The sequence below is a fragment of the Accipiter gentilis genome, chromosome 1 (genome assembly GCF_929443795.1).
Source record: "Accipiter gentilis chromosome 1, bAccGen1.1, whole genome shotgun sequence".
Classification (NCBI taxonomy): Eukaryota; Metazoa; Chordata; class Aves; order Accipitriformes; family Accipitridae; genus Astur; species Astur gentilis.
In genome coordinates, this window is record NC_064880.1 from 23,052,973 (window position 1) to 23,066,032 (window position 13,060).

The window sequence follows — 13,060 nt, forward strand, 5'->3', positions numbered from 1 at the left end:
ATTAACAAGATGGCACTGTAGGTATTACACAAGAAATTTGATTATATTACCAATATCTTCTTACCTATTAAAATGGATTTTTAACAGCCATGAATAAAGCATGTACTTTTACATTTTTCCTTTTTTTTTTTTTTGTAATATTTAAAACAAAATGTCAACCTCACACCAGTTCTTAGTACTGCAACATCAGTTAAGTGCTTCAACAAAAGCCTTTTAAAACCTCCCTGGATAACTTTACACAGAGCTCACAAAACCAAACATCTCTGACACTGAATACCCCTCAGTGACTGTTAGTTTTTGTCTCTCATCCTCTGAAAGAAAATAAACAAAAAGTTCAAGCACTATAAAAAAATCCAGATTAAAGTATATTGAGACTATTTCTCCCTCCATTGTTTATGTATTGTATAGAACAGATGTTTTTCAAAACTTTCATCTTTAAATTCTACTGACTTTCAACATGCAAAGAACAGAATTTTCCAAAGAAAAGGACTTTTACGTCAAGACAAAAAGACAACATAATTTCCATTCCCACTTTTTTAACATGCTTTCAAAGGCTGTAAAACAAGACTAAGTTCAAGTGGAAAACCCTCCCCTCCACATACCTCTTCTTTTGTTAAATGCTGTTCACGCATAACATCCATGTATGTTCTGGCATTCATTTTAGGATCCGGTGTCTTCCCTCCTGTGGAAAAGAACAGCAACAGGAATGGAGCACAATGAGTACAGGATAAGCAGAAACTATTGACTTTTTCTATTGTCCTGCTCTAATATTATATTATTCCATGATCATTTAATTTTACTTTTTCATTGAAAATTTTAAAAATTACATGTATCTTACGTTTATTCAGTTTGCTGATCAATTTAACCTGTTTGAACACAAACATAACTACTGCAGTTTCAAACAAATATTTTAAAGCCGATATAAATGATAAAATGGCAACAGAGTTAAGAGTCTTCAGAAGTGATGGGTTCCTGGGTTGCTAATCCGGAATACGTACACTTTCGTGCCTTTGTCTCCATCAGCAGTTCTGACTTCAAGCAGCAGAATAGAAGCCTAGAAAATTATCTCTTTACCATTAGTAACACTTTGGAAAGATATTTATATTCAAAACATTACCTTGTGTAAGCTGTTAAATCCTAGTTGTTATCTGACTATAAATAACTATTGCATACCTAAGTAATGTTTAAAATGTTTTAGCATAAAGACCCATTTATAAGTTTGACAAATCTGGACACGTCTCCCAGATCTTCTACTGTCATATTGTAAAAGGGCTTCGTTTAAAAAAAAAAAAAAAAAAACAACCAAAAAAAAAACCAAAACAAAAAACCCCAGAGAACTGTTTGATGACACTTTCCCCCTCTTCTCAAGGTACAACTGTGATTGGGAGCTGAATGCAATACAGTACATATACCACCACAATGATACTCACAGGTAATGGGTTTTGTATACCATATGTTGTTTTATGATGTGTATCTTGCGTTAATTAAACTTTTAAATACTTTACAAGAAGCCCAACTTTATAAAAATGAGACTTGTCAAGAAAAACACTTTTCTTTAAGAAAAATGTACAGATTTGCTATACAAGTGGTATAGCATTATAATTTAGGGAAAAAAAATAAACTTCTTAAACATTTCTATGCTGAAGATCACTGCCCAATTGGCTGTGTCATTCTGACACTAGCTTTGATAGGACTTTCCTTTGGAATACTTTTTCACCATAATCTACACAGGATGTGTTGAACTGCACCCTTAAGAATGCAGACAGGACTGGCATATAGCAGTACTGCTGTAGGAAAGAAATTAAGGACAGTTAGTATGGGCCTGTGAATTCTGACAATACATGTTTATATCAATTACAATTAAGCAAGTAAAATAATTAATATCCCTATTAATTCATGCAGGCTGAAATTCTCATTTGTAAAACCTGCAAAATAGCTACTAATTTTAAGCCAACAGGCACCTTATTGCCACATGTGAAACTCACTCACCTGAAGAAAGTTTCTGTCAGACCCACTAACACCCCTTTTCCTGACTTGCATTCTAAAATTATCAGAACAGACTTGAACTATTAATAGTATCAAAGTCTTATATATGCTTTTGTTTCTTTTAGCTATACCACCTAAGTTTACATAGGATGGTAAGAATTAGGTGCTCTATTTTGAGAACTAGCATTTCAAAAGCAGTAACCCTGTAAATCTATGACTTGGAATGAAAACTTTCAAGGTACTGAAAGAATCTGAGCACTCAATACACAAGCTGTTCAAAGTATAATGCACAACCCAAAACAAAATGAAAAGAGAAACCTTTAACCCTTTGTGTTTCTATGGCAATGGCTCATTATTTTCTTGTCCTTCTACCTGGAAAGAAAACTCGTATTATAAAAGATGAAGAATATGGCATCTAGGTTTTCAACCAAATCTCTATGAAAAGGGGATGTTTAAAACAAAACTAAGTTTATAAGCATGCCAACAGAAATCAAAGGGCTAAAGACAAAGACAACAAATTTCATAAAGGGTATAGAAAAGTCAAAATAAATTACCATCTGCAAATGGATCAAGACGCTCAGGGGAAATTATCATCATCCGCCTGTGCTTTTTGTACTCATCTTCCCGATCTGCAATCTTTTGAGGACGGTGTTCTGCAAAAGGATCATACTAAAAACCGAAAAAATCTTGTTAGTCACATATGTACAAAGAACAATACGAAGTGTCTGGTGACCATAAGTCTGTATTCATTTTCAGTATTACTAAAAAGGCCTACTTTATTTTTAATCTCAACTATGCAGGAATGTCAAAACACTACACTAATTAAATTTTACTTCTGTAACTGGAATTTTGTTTAACACAGAATTTCTTATGAAATAACTTCTGACAAAAATTTGCTATTTTGAGAAGTTTATTCACTGTTACCAAAGCATTTAATGCTGTCAACCTTTCCCCTTCTTTTTCCAGGGTGACTTAATGCTACTTCATATGCTTTTAAATTTCATAGAAAAATACTCCAGGAATATAAAACCTAAGTGATAGCATTTTCTTTACAAAAATAGAAGCATACAGGACATTAAGTTTTCCAGTTATTTTCATTTTTGTGGTATCTGACCTATCAAAAAGGTTTTTTTAATAGTTTAGTGCATATGCCTACATTGCCTTTACATTCAGAAGCATCAATTTTTATCACCCTGTGGAATTCTAAACTAAAGCAGTAACAAGCTTACAGCAAAATAAAAATACCATGGCCCTTTACATACGTCTTGTGTTTCCAGAAGATGAGACTTTGTCTCGAAAAATGTTAACACTTCTTTCCCCTAATACCTACAACAGTATTTTATTGTGCCTTCAGTTAAGATGTACCTGTTCAGTAGACTGTGGTATGTCATTAAGCAATGCCACTGGAGCATGGTACCCTGGCTTCTTCTGGCCAAGCAAACTTGTAGAAGGGTAGTCATCATCATCCTGTCAGTAAAAAGACATGGCAAGTTTGTTATGTTGATATTGTATTTAGATAAAATAATGTCAAATTAACATACTGTGGTCATAGAAAAGATGAAAATGGACAACTAGAATAGTTAATTAATAATAATTAATAGCTTTTTCATATAGCTTGTTTTATTACTCCCAAACTGCTACATCAGATAACCTACTCACAGCACTAAAAAGATAACTTTTGCTCTACAAGATTCAAGTATTCTGTATTATGTTACATTTAATCAAGTATGCTGTCTAAGCTAGTTATACAAAAAGTCTGTATTTCATATTAGGGCTATTGATACAGTTCCCTAGCTGGCATATGAAAACTGGTGCACAGAAATTCAAATAATTTTTTCTTAAAAGCCAGCTAGATACAGAACAAAACTTCAGTAAATGACCCTATAAACCCCCCTCAGAAACAGTGAAAAATTCAGAAATATATTCATATTAATTTTCTTATACCTTCTCAAACACAATGGCAACAAGTACTCAGAACGTGCAAGATGCTTTTGCAATCTATTTCTTCATATTAGTAGCCAGTTTCTGTGCAACAATTTACAGCAACCCAAAAGAAAAACTGCTCTTAAAACTATGAACTGATTTCAGTGAGACCCTGTAATGGAAATTCTTAAAGAAATTCATAGAAGTCTACAAATGACACATAGTACATCACTAAAAAAAATATGAACTAGTACTAAATTGAGCATAACAATCTTCCTTCCTCTTAAAAATATAATCCACTCAATGTAATATGCTGCTGCCTATGTATTCATGGTCAGAACTGTACTTTCTGACTGCTCCTGCAATTGAAAATGTGGTCAAATGTTTAACATTAGAAATTAACAGAAAGTAATCTTACAAGCAGAATACATAAAGAGAACATAATATAGTAAAAAAGCCAATTCTCAAATATTGCTCTGAAATTTAAATTAAGTAGAAATAGAAATCTTAAACTAGTCACTTCAGTTTGTTGGCCCAAGTTTTATTAGATTTATTTTTTTTTAACCATCATTTTTCATCTTGGTAGCAACAACAGAACAAAGTTAATTATTCCAGTCAAGGCTAACACTGATTAAGTACCAGGCCACAACTTTTTGCCTTCTATTTGGGCCTACAGGACTTTCAAAGCACAATTAATGAAGTACAAGCCAGACTTGGAACTTAAGAGCTTACCGGGTAAGACTTATTTGGCCCAGTATGGCTTTAATGACAGTAACTGCTTTTACATTAGCAACTGCTACTAAAAATTACTCAAAATAAATTCCAAAATACTTAGAATGCATGCCCTAAACAAATACATAAAATCACTTACATCTTCCAATTCTGTTGCTGCAATAGAAGTGACGTATCCAGCAAACCTGCTGTCGCTGCCACCATAAATTTCTTGATCATAATATCCTGTGGAATCAAGGCCTACTCCTTGTGCTTCATCAAGAGCAGGCTTTTTTCCTTGAATTTCTCGAATTTGTGCTTCAATATCTAGGGTAAAGACACACACACACAAAAAAAATCAGGTCTTTTTACACATACACACAAAACGTAACACTCATGTTACTATGTACAGCAAACTGAGTTTTTCACCCAATTTCAAAGATCATCTCTAAAGAAATAAACAAATACGACACATAAAACTATAAAGTCATGATGCTTAGAAGCAGCTCTTCCAGAAGTTGTAATATTACCCAGCACAGACTACTTCAATTTTATGGCCTAAAGCAAACTATTCAAACCCAGTATTAATGTATCTCATCTTCCAACAGAGATAGCAGAGAAGGTAATTTACACCACAGTAATATTTCTCAACACTACACTAATACAACAGTTTCTCAACAAATGTAATCCTCTCATTAAAAAAGCCTTTCAAAATGTTATCACCAATTAACAAACCAATTTTTCTCATTTAAACAGATCTGTTCAAAAGAGCTACTGCATGAGCTGTCAAATCTGAGCACATTTAATATAACAACACTGTATTGAGTTATCTAACATATTGCAAAACTGTATTAACTTTGAACAAAGTAAAAAAACAACCAACCTCTAACATGCCACTGGATACCAAGTTAGAAAAAAAAAAAAGTTAGGACTAGTTTCTTTTCACTCTGGCAGCTCAAATGTAATTTACTCATGACTATTCCTGCCTGCACCACCATCGCTGAAGAGTCTACTATTCTTCTGGATAGCAAAAAGTTTACACTTCAAACAGGAAAAACGGGAGCTTTGTCATTCTTTAACATATCAGGGTCTGACTCTAATCAACTTTGGTGGCCATGTTTGACCGTGGAAATTTGGTACTTTAAGAAAGCACATTAACTTGTTAACCCAGAAAACAAGGAACCAAATTAAACCATGCTTTCGTCCAACCATTGTAATGCAACAAGAAAATAATTTACAGTAATCCAACTGTCTTCAACATATGTAATTCTGATGTAGGTATACTAAGGCACTCCATAAAAATTATTACTGTTTCCATCTGTATTTTATTTGATTCAATAGATTAACACAATTACCCATACAATGTGAATTTCAGTAGATAAAACCATTATCTTCATGGCCAAAAAAAATACCCAAGAGTTGCATTTCATGGCTGAAGGAATATCAAGGATCATGCTTGTGCAAGAGGGTTGGACTACATGGTCTCAAAAGTCCCTTCCAACTTCAACGATTCTGTGATTCACCCTCTCCCATCTGAAGCGGTATTACCTGCTACATTAACTTGAGGGAAATTTGACAATTTATAAAAGCTACAGGAAATTCTATTCACAAATAATCTTAAAACTTCACTATTCACTAGTTTTTTACCATTGTTTCTCATTGTTCTTTTTCAGGACAAATACGTTTCACAAGGTTTTCCCAAGGAGATATCTTGCAAAAGGCACTATACCACAACATCTGCTAACAAACTTGGCAAGAATTAATCAGAATACCTTTTTTTTTTAAAAAAAAAAAGCAAGATCTTTGTCAGCAACATGGACAGTGGGATTGAGTGCACTCTCAGCAAGTTTGCCAATGACACCAAACTGTGTGGTGTGGTCGACACACAGAAAGGAAGGCATGCCATCAATAGAGACCTTCATAGGCTTCAGAAGTGGGCCCGTGTGAACCTCATAAAGTTCAACAAGGCCAAGTGCGAGGTCCTGTACATGGGTCGGGGCAATCCCAAGCACAAATACAGGCTGGACGATGAGTGGATTGGGAACAGCCGTACAGATAAGGACTTGGGGATATTAGTAGATGAAAAACTCCATGAGCCAGTAATATGCACTCACAGCCAAGAAAGCCAACCGTATCCTGGGCTGCATCAAAAGAAGTGTGACCAGCAGGTCAAGGGAGGCGATTCTATCTCTCTACTCTGCTCTCACGAGACCGTACCTGGAGTACTGCGTTCAGCTCTGGGGCCTACAACATAAGAAGGGCATGGACCTGTTGGAGCAAGTCCCAAGGAGGGCCACGAATATGATCAGGGGGCTGGAGCACCTCCCCTATGAGGACAGGCTGAGAGAGCTGAGGTTATTTACCCTGGAGAAGAGAAGGCTCCAGGGAAACCTGTCGTGGTTTAACCCCAGCCAGCAACTAAGCACCATACAGCCACTCACTCGCTTCCACCCCCCACCCAGTGGGATGGGGGGGGGAAATCAGGAAAAGAAGTAAAACCCATGGGTTGAGATAGGAACAGTTTAATAGAACAGAAAAGAAGAAACTGATAATGATAATAAAATGATTGTAATCATTTAATATATATCATTTAATATCCAAAAGGATTGGAATATACAAATGATGCACAGTGCAACTGCTCACCACCTGCTGATCAACACCCAGTTAGTCCCCGAGCAGCAAACCCCCCACCCCCACTCCCCCCAGTTTATACATTACATGTGACATCACATGGTATGGAATACCCCTTTGGCCAGTTTGGGTCAGGTGCCCTGGCTGTATCCCCTCCCAGCTTCTTGTGCCCCTCCAGCCTTCTTGCTGGCTGGGCATGAGAAGCTGGAAAAATCCTTGACTTAGTCTAAACACTACTTGGCAACAACTGAAAACATCAGTGTGTTATCAACATTCTTCTCATATCTAATTCAAAAACATAGCACTGTACTGACTACTAGGAAGACAATTGACCCTATCCCAGCTGAAACCAGGACAAGACCTTACAGCAGCCTTCCAGCACTTAAAGGGGGCCTACAGGAAAGATGAGGAGGGACTCTTTATCAGGGAGTGTAGTGACAGGATGAGGGGCAATGGCTTTAAACTGAAAGAGGGTAGATTTAGATTAGATGTGAGGAAGAAGTTATTCCCTGTGAAGGTGATAAGACACTGGACCAGGTTGCCCAGAGAGGCTGTGGATGCCCCATCCCTGGAAGCGTTCAAGGCCAGGTTGGATGGGGCTTTGAGCAACCTGCTCTAGTGGAAGGTGTCCCTGCCCATGGCAGGGGGGTTGGAACTAGATGGTCTTTAAGGTCCCTTCCAACCCAAACCATTCTACAATTCTATGATTATTGCTAATCCAAATCATTCGACCCAAGACATAAATGGGAGTGGAATTGGTTTTGGTGATTTATTTTTTTTAATGATTGAAAGACTGCAGATCAGAATTGCTTAGTTTAAAAGTTTGAACTGTCAGTCCTGTAAACTTCAAGACTTAAAGTCAAGGCTGGGTCCTTTTCTTATCACAAACTGCCAATAATTTAAAAAAAAAAACAAACCACAAACCAACCACACTGTAAGCCAAATTATGCCTCCTGTGCAAAGGCATGTTTTCTATAGAGGTAATTGAACATGTAGTTTTACCTGACAAATCTTTGCTATATAGCTATGAGTGAGAATAGCAGGATTAAGTGTTCATGTACAGCCTGCAGGACTGGCAGTTAGAAACACTGACTTCACTTTAAGCACAGGAAACACGACAGCAAATCTGCAATTCCTGCAGTGGTCTAGTGGGGAAGAAAAGAAACAGCAGAAGCATGTTCATCAAGAGTTGCATGCACAGAATACACATCATAGTAGCTGATAAGAAGAATCTTGCTCCAGCCAGTTAAGGGCTTCCATCACTTTTGCAGATATCTAGAAGAGGGTAACTTGGACAGTCACCTCTGCATTGCAGAAACTCATGGAATCTGGCTTGAACTCATGAGAAGCTGAAACCTGACCAAAGCCTTATACTGCTGGCCATGATCACCTGCTGAAACCTACCCCCAAGTACATCTAGCTCCCCATAAAATCTGGCACAGCATAGGGGACTCCAGTGAGTTCAGAACTTGAGACAGGTTGCTCTCCAATACATTACTTCCTGGGGAAGCAGCAGAAATAAACTACTGCCAAATTAGGCATCCCTGTCTTGCCCACAGAGGACTCTGATCATCTTCAGAGGCATACCACACATATCATGTTTACCAGTGTCATCTCAAGGTATTCCATTTTTGTGAAGTCATCCTATAGCATGGTTATGGAACTGATACAACTCAAATACTTTTCTCACAGATTTTTTAGTTATTTCTGTTTCTTCCAAAGAATACATCAAGTTCCTGATTCCTTTTGCAGCCTGGTGCAACACAGCACTGGGGTGAAAGGGAATACCTAAAGCTTCCCTTGCTATGCTACTAGCACCAAGTGCTTTTAGAGTACAATGACATTGTTTCTTATTTCCAAAGAGCAGTTACTAGAACAACACACTGCCTCTTTAGTAGCATATTAAGCCCTGATTGCACATCCACAGCTATAACCAACTTCAACACAAAAAAGCCTACAGATCTTGCCTACAACGCAAAAGTGTTTCCATCATCTGTCCACTGAATCAACCTGACCATACAGCTCAGCCAAATAAAGCACCAGTAAGTACCCTGCCATGCAGTATGGGCCACAGAGATTTGCTTGTGCATGGCTCCCACCACTACTACCATCAACACAATCTATTAAAACAATTGTGGGACTTCTGCAGCAAAAGCATTAATACAAAAATATTTTCCCATTAACAGCTCTTAACAATACTTTACATACTAAGGCCTTGTTCTCTTATTTTATTTTTAAAATAGCCATATTTACTGAAGAGGGTACAGATCTCATTTATCATTGGCCTTCTCCTTTAAATTACAATGACTACAACTGTTTGCAAAATAAGGAGCATTCTCATTTTCTTACAGCAAAACCTGCTGAGTTATCTATACCATAAAAGAAAGTCTGCAGAGGGTCTACAGGGTTAACAAGCCCCCATTTATGGCCACCATGATTTTCAACTATCGCCATGCAGTCTCTAAGTGCTAGTTTAAATGAAGCACTCCAAAAAACACCCATTTGACATGCCACAAAACCCCTTTAAGGAGAAAGTCTAAAAGGTCTGCAGCCAGAGGTAGCCTGATTGCCAGTTTAGAAAGCATCACCTCTTTAACTAGAAAAGACTATTTTGACATTAAAGATGTGTTTACCTTCCTTGATCTAACTGGCACTTTCTTTAAAAAAAAAAAAAAACAACTCACACCCTATTTAACAAAGCACTTAACTACAAATCAAATTAAGAAAGAGTAATCATAAAGCTTAAAAATACATTGTGTAAAGCAAAGTACTTGTTTGATGATGTAGTCGACCAGGACATAACCAGAAACTTCAGTTAAAGACAGAGAAACAGTAAAGGGAGTGGGATAAAAAAAAAAAAAAAAAAAAAAAAAAAAAACCGCGGGGGGGGGGGGGGGGAGTGTATAATATCCTACTGATCATTCCTTTTTCTGTATTTTACTCCATTTAATATATTTTGGTATTTTAAAAGAAGTAACTTTAACATGTACAGTTGATTTTAAATAAGCCACAAATGTTGAATATTATTAAAGACAACATACTTGAATTCAAAGTCACTGAAAATCTAGCTCACAGCCAGATTGTGATAGCCTCTCAAAATATATACTCCATTACCATACATATAGTTCTGCTTGCAACATCTGGAGTGTAGGACATTATTCAGCACGAGAAAAAAAAAAAAAAGACAAATCAGACACTGTACTAAAGTAGTATTTTACAGTGTAAATAGTTTGTATGTTTTCATGCCTTATCATATTTTTGCACATTTAGTTTGCCCTGTGCAGCTTTATTTCTAGCTACTTTAGTACTCTCATACGTGTTAGGTCTATTACATTTGGAGATCTCTTCGTTCCTTTCTGAGCAAGAAAAAAACCAATGAAAATTAAAACTTACCTTCGACAGCATTCAAAACTCAAGCATTTTTTGAGGCTTTATAAGCTGCCACTTAAAACTTTACTTTTCAGCCTAGAACAAAAAGTTCTCCCTTAAGCTATGTAACTGAAACAATCCCAAACTGTTCTGAGACCTCTTTCAAGCTGTGTCTTGAACACATCAATCAACAAGTATTTAACAAACAGTACAAAGATGTGAAAAATCTAAGACAATTTAGTAACAACTCAATTTGGAAAATCAGACAGGAACTGAAAATAAGACAGGATAGAACTCAGAAGAAAAATAATCAAGCTGTTCAGCTAATACCTCCAAGTTGGGAAATACAGCATTACATGATCATACCCAGTTATACAGAATTTTTTATTAACTACCTACACCCCCCTGCCTTAAAACCTGTCCTGATACAGCACTAATCAAAACACATGCAACTGGAAGCATGTCAATGTTTTCATTAAAGCCAATGGACCACCATTTGCTTCAATAAATAAGCAATTTAAGTTTAAAAACAACAACAATTCTATTTTATTATTAAAAGCTCTTTAGGTAATATGAGAGGCAGAGGGGTGGGTAATATTGTGAAGGGTAATACTCACTTGGGTAATATCTCACACAAGCCTTATGCATGTCACAGCATATAAACAAAAGACAAGACCATTTCTGTAATTCTACAAAAACATTCTAGAACACTAAAAAATAAAAACAAAATAAATAAAAAAAGCGAGGACAGCAGTTTAAGCTTTTCGTCATCTGTAAACTCAAACAGGGTCCGCAGTGTTAAAGACTACATTAACCTCACTTCCACGGGAGATGACACCTCTCCATTTGAAAAGTTTTTTCAGTGCAAAACTTGCTGCCCCCAAAGGTGATGAATACCTGGGTGCCCTGCCTACCTCAGTCTACCACCACTGTCCAGAGGTAGGTTTTAGTAGTGCAGATGTAAATTAACATAAACACAGCAGATCACCTATCACACACAGAAACATGAGTAAAAACCCAAAAGCAAAAACACAGTAGCAGTGCAACTCTAAAAATTATTCTCCCTTGCCTGAAGATATTTAAGAGCAGGGCAAGCCACAGACATTGTCCAAGAAGAAAGCTTTGATTCATGCTATAAAGAGCTGGAAGTAGTAGTGAATACAGCCACATAGCACCTCCGAGAATAACATACTGCCAGCGAAAGCCCTCCCTCATTAAACCGCTCATTTCCTACGTAAACACCCAGCCGGCAGGAAGTCTCCGTGCTAAAATGGCAGTTGAAATGCTTGAGACCTCACGCTATTTTTTCCCCTCCTTCGGGGCATTTTTCTCAGTAAGCACCACGCCGACACGACGCTTAGTAACAGCTCAGGCCATGCTGGCTTTCGGCGAGCAACACCCGTTCACCCTCCCTCTCCCGCCTCCCGTTTACTGCCGACCCAGGCCGAAGGGCTCAGTCAAGAGAACAAACGTGTGGCACTAACGTTTCTGATACGAAACTGAGGCGGCGTACAGCGCGATGTTTACTGAGCGCCCGCCGAGGGCTGGACGCCAGCGCCCGGAGGGGACCGGGGCCAGGGCCGCGGGGGCGGGGAGGTGCAGGGCAGCGATCGGGAGCGGAGGCGAGGCGCGGCCCGCGGGCGGCCTTGCCCGCAAGCGCTGCTCAGCCTCGGCTTCCTGCCGGCAGGCGGGAGCGCGGCACGGACTCGTGCCCCAGCGGCGGCGCCGGCCCCGTCAGCAAAACCGGAGCTAACCGACACCGTCCCCCCGCGCGGGCCTGGCAACCGCCGGCCGCTCCCTCCCACGCGTGCACAGCGAGAGCCCCCCCTCCCCCCCCCCGCCCACGTCAGGTTCGCCCCCGCCCGCCCCCGCAGCCCCACCCCCCCCCCCCCCCCAGCCGCCGAGCGCGAGGCGGCGGCCCGGGCATGGAGGAGACGCCATTACAAACAGGCCCGGCCCGGCCCGCCCGCCGCGGGGCGAGCCCGCCCGGCCCCCGCCTGAGGAGCCGGGCCTGACGCTGCCCAGCGTCGCGGAGAAACACAAGAGAAAGACAAAGACCGAGGGCGCAGCTGCGGGGTGGGGGCGCTGCGGGTGTTTTTCGGGCTCTTTACCTTCGTGGGTCTTGGCGATCTTCGCCATTTTGTCCAAAGCGAACAACGCCGAGGCGGAACTGGAGCGGCCCCGCCACTTCCGCTACAAGAGAGAAGGCCGGGAACTCACTGCGCAAGCGTGGCTGCGGGCCGCGCCGCGTCCGGCGAGGCGCTGGCGCCTTGCGCAAGCGCGGTGCCAGCGACGAGCAGGCGCCACTCAGCCAGGGCCCACGCCCCGCCCACCCTGCGATGGATGGCGCGGGCAGCCATTGACAGCGTGGCCGAGCGGCACGGGGGTGGGCGCTGAGGTGACCCGTGGCACTCCGTCCCGGATAGGGCGAGGAGGCAGC

The 13,060-nt window shown here is 39.8% G+C and overlaps 1 protein-coding gene across 7 annotated transcripts in view; it reads right to left on the minus strand.

The window, feature by feature from the left end:
* LOC126053268 (splicing factor 3B subunit 1) overlaps nucleotides 1-12,857 on the minus strand; it is a 647,576-nt gene extending 634,719 nt beyond the window's left edge. The window contains exons 1-6 of one of the 7 annotated variants that reach the window (XM_049794048.1): nucleotides 12,732-12,857; nucleotides 4,781-4,947; nucleotides 3,352-3,453; nucleotides 2,541-2,655; nucleotides 2,305-2,354; nucleotides 1,262-1,787 (exon numbers count right to left, since the gene is read on the minus strand). In XM_049794048.1, coding sequence (XP_049650005.1) covers nucleotides 2,323-2,354; nucleotides 2,541-2,655; nucleotides 3,352-3,453; nucleotides 4,781-4,947; nucleotides 12,732-12,759 — 444 coding nt within the window. In that variant the 5' untranslated portion in view covers nucleotides 12,760-12,857 and the 3' untranslated portion in view covers nucleotides 1,262-1,787; nucleotides 2,305-2,322. Of the gene's footprint in view, nucleotides 1-602; nucleotides 683-1,261; nucleotides 2,359-2,540; nucleotides 2,656-3,351; nucleotides 3,454-4,780; nucleotides 4,948-12,731 lie in introns of those variants that run through there. The other 6 variants (XM_049795598.1, XM_049790888.1, XM_049791742.1 and 3 more) reach the window with 6 other exon arrangements.
* Between the last annotated feature and the right edge of the window lie 203 nt (nucleotides 12,858-13,060).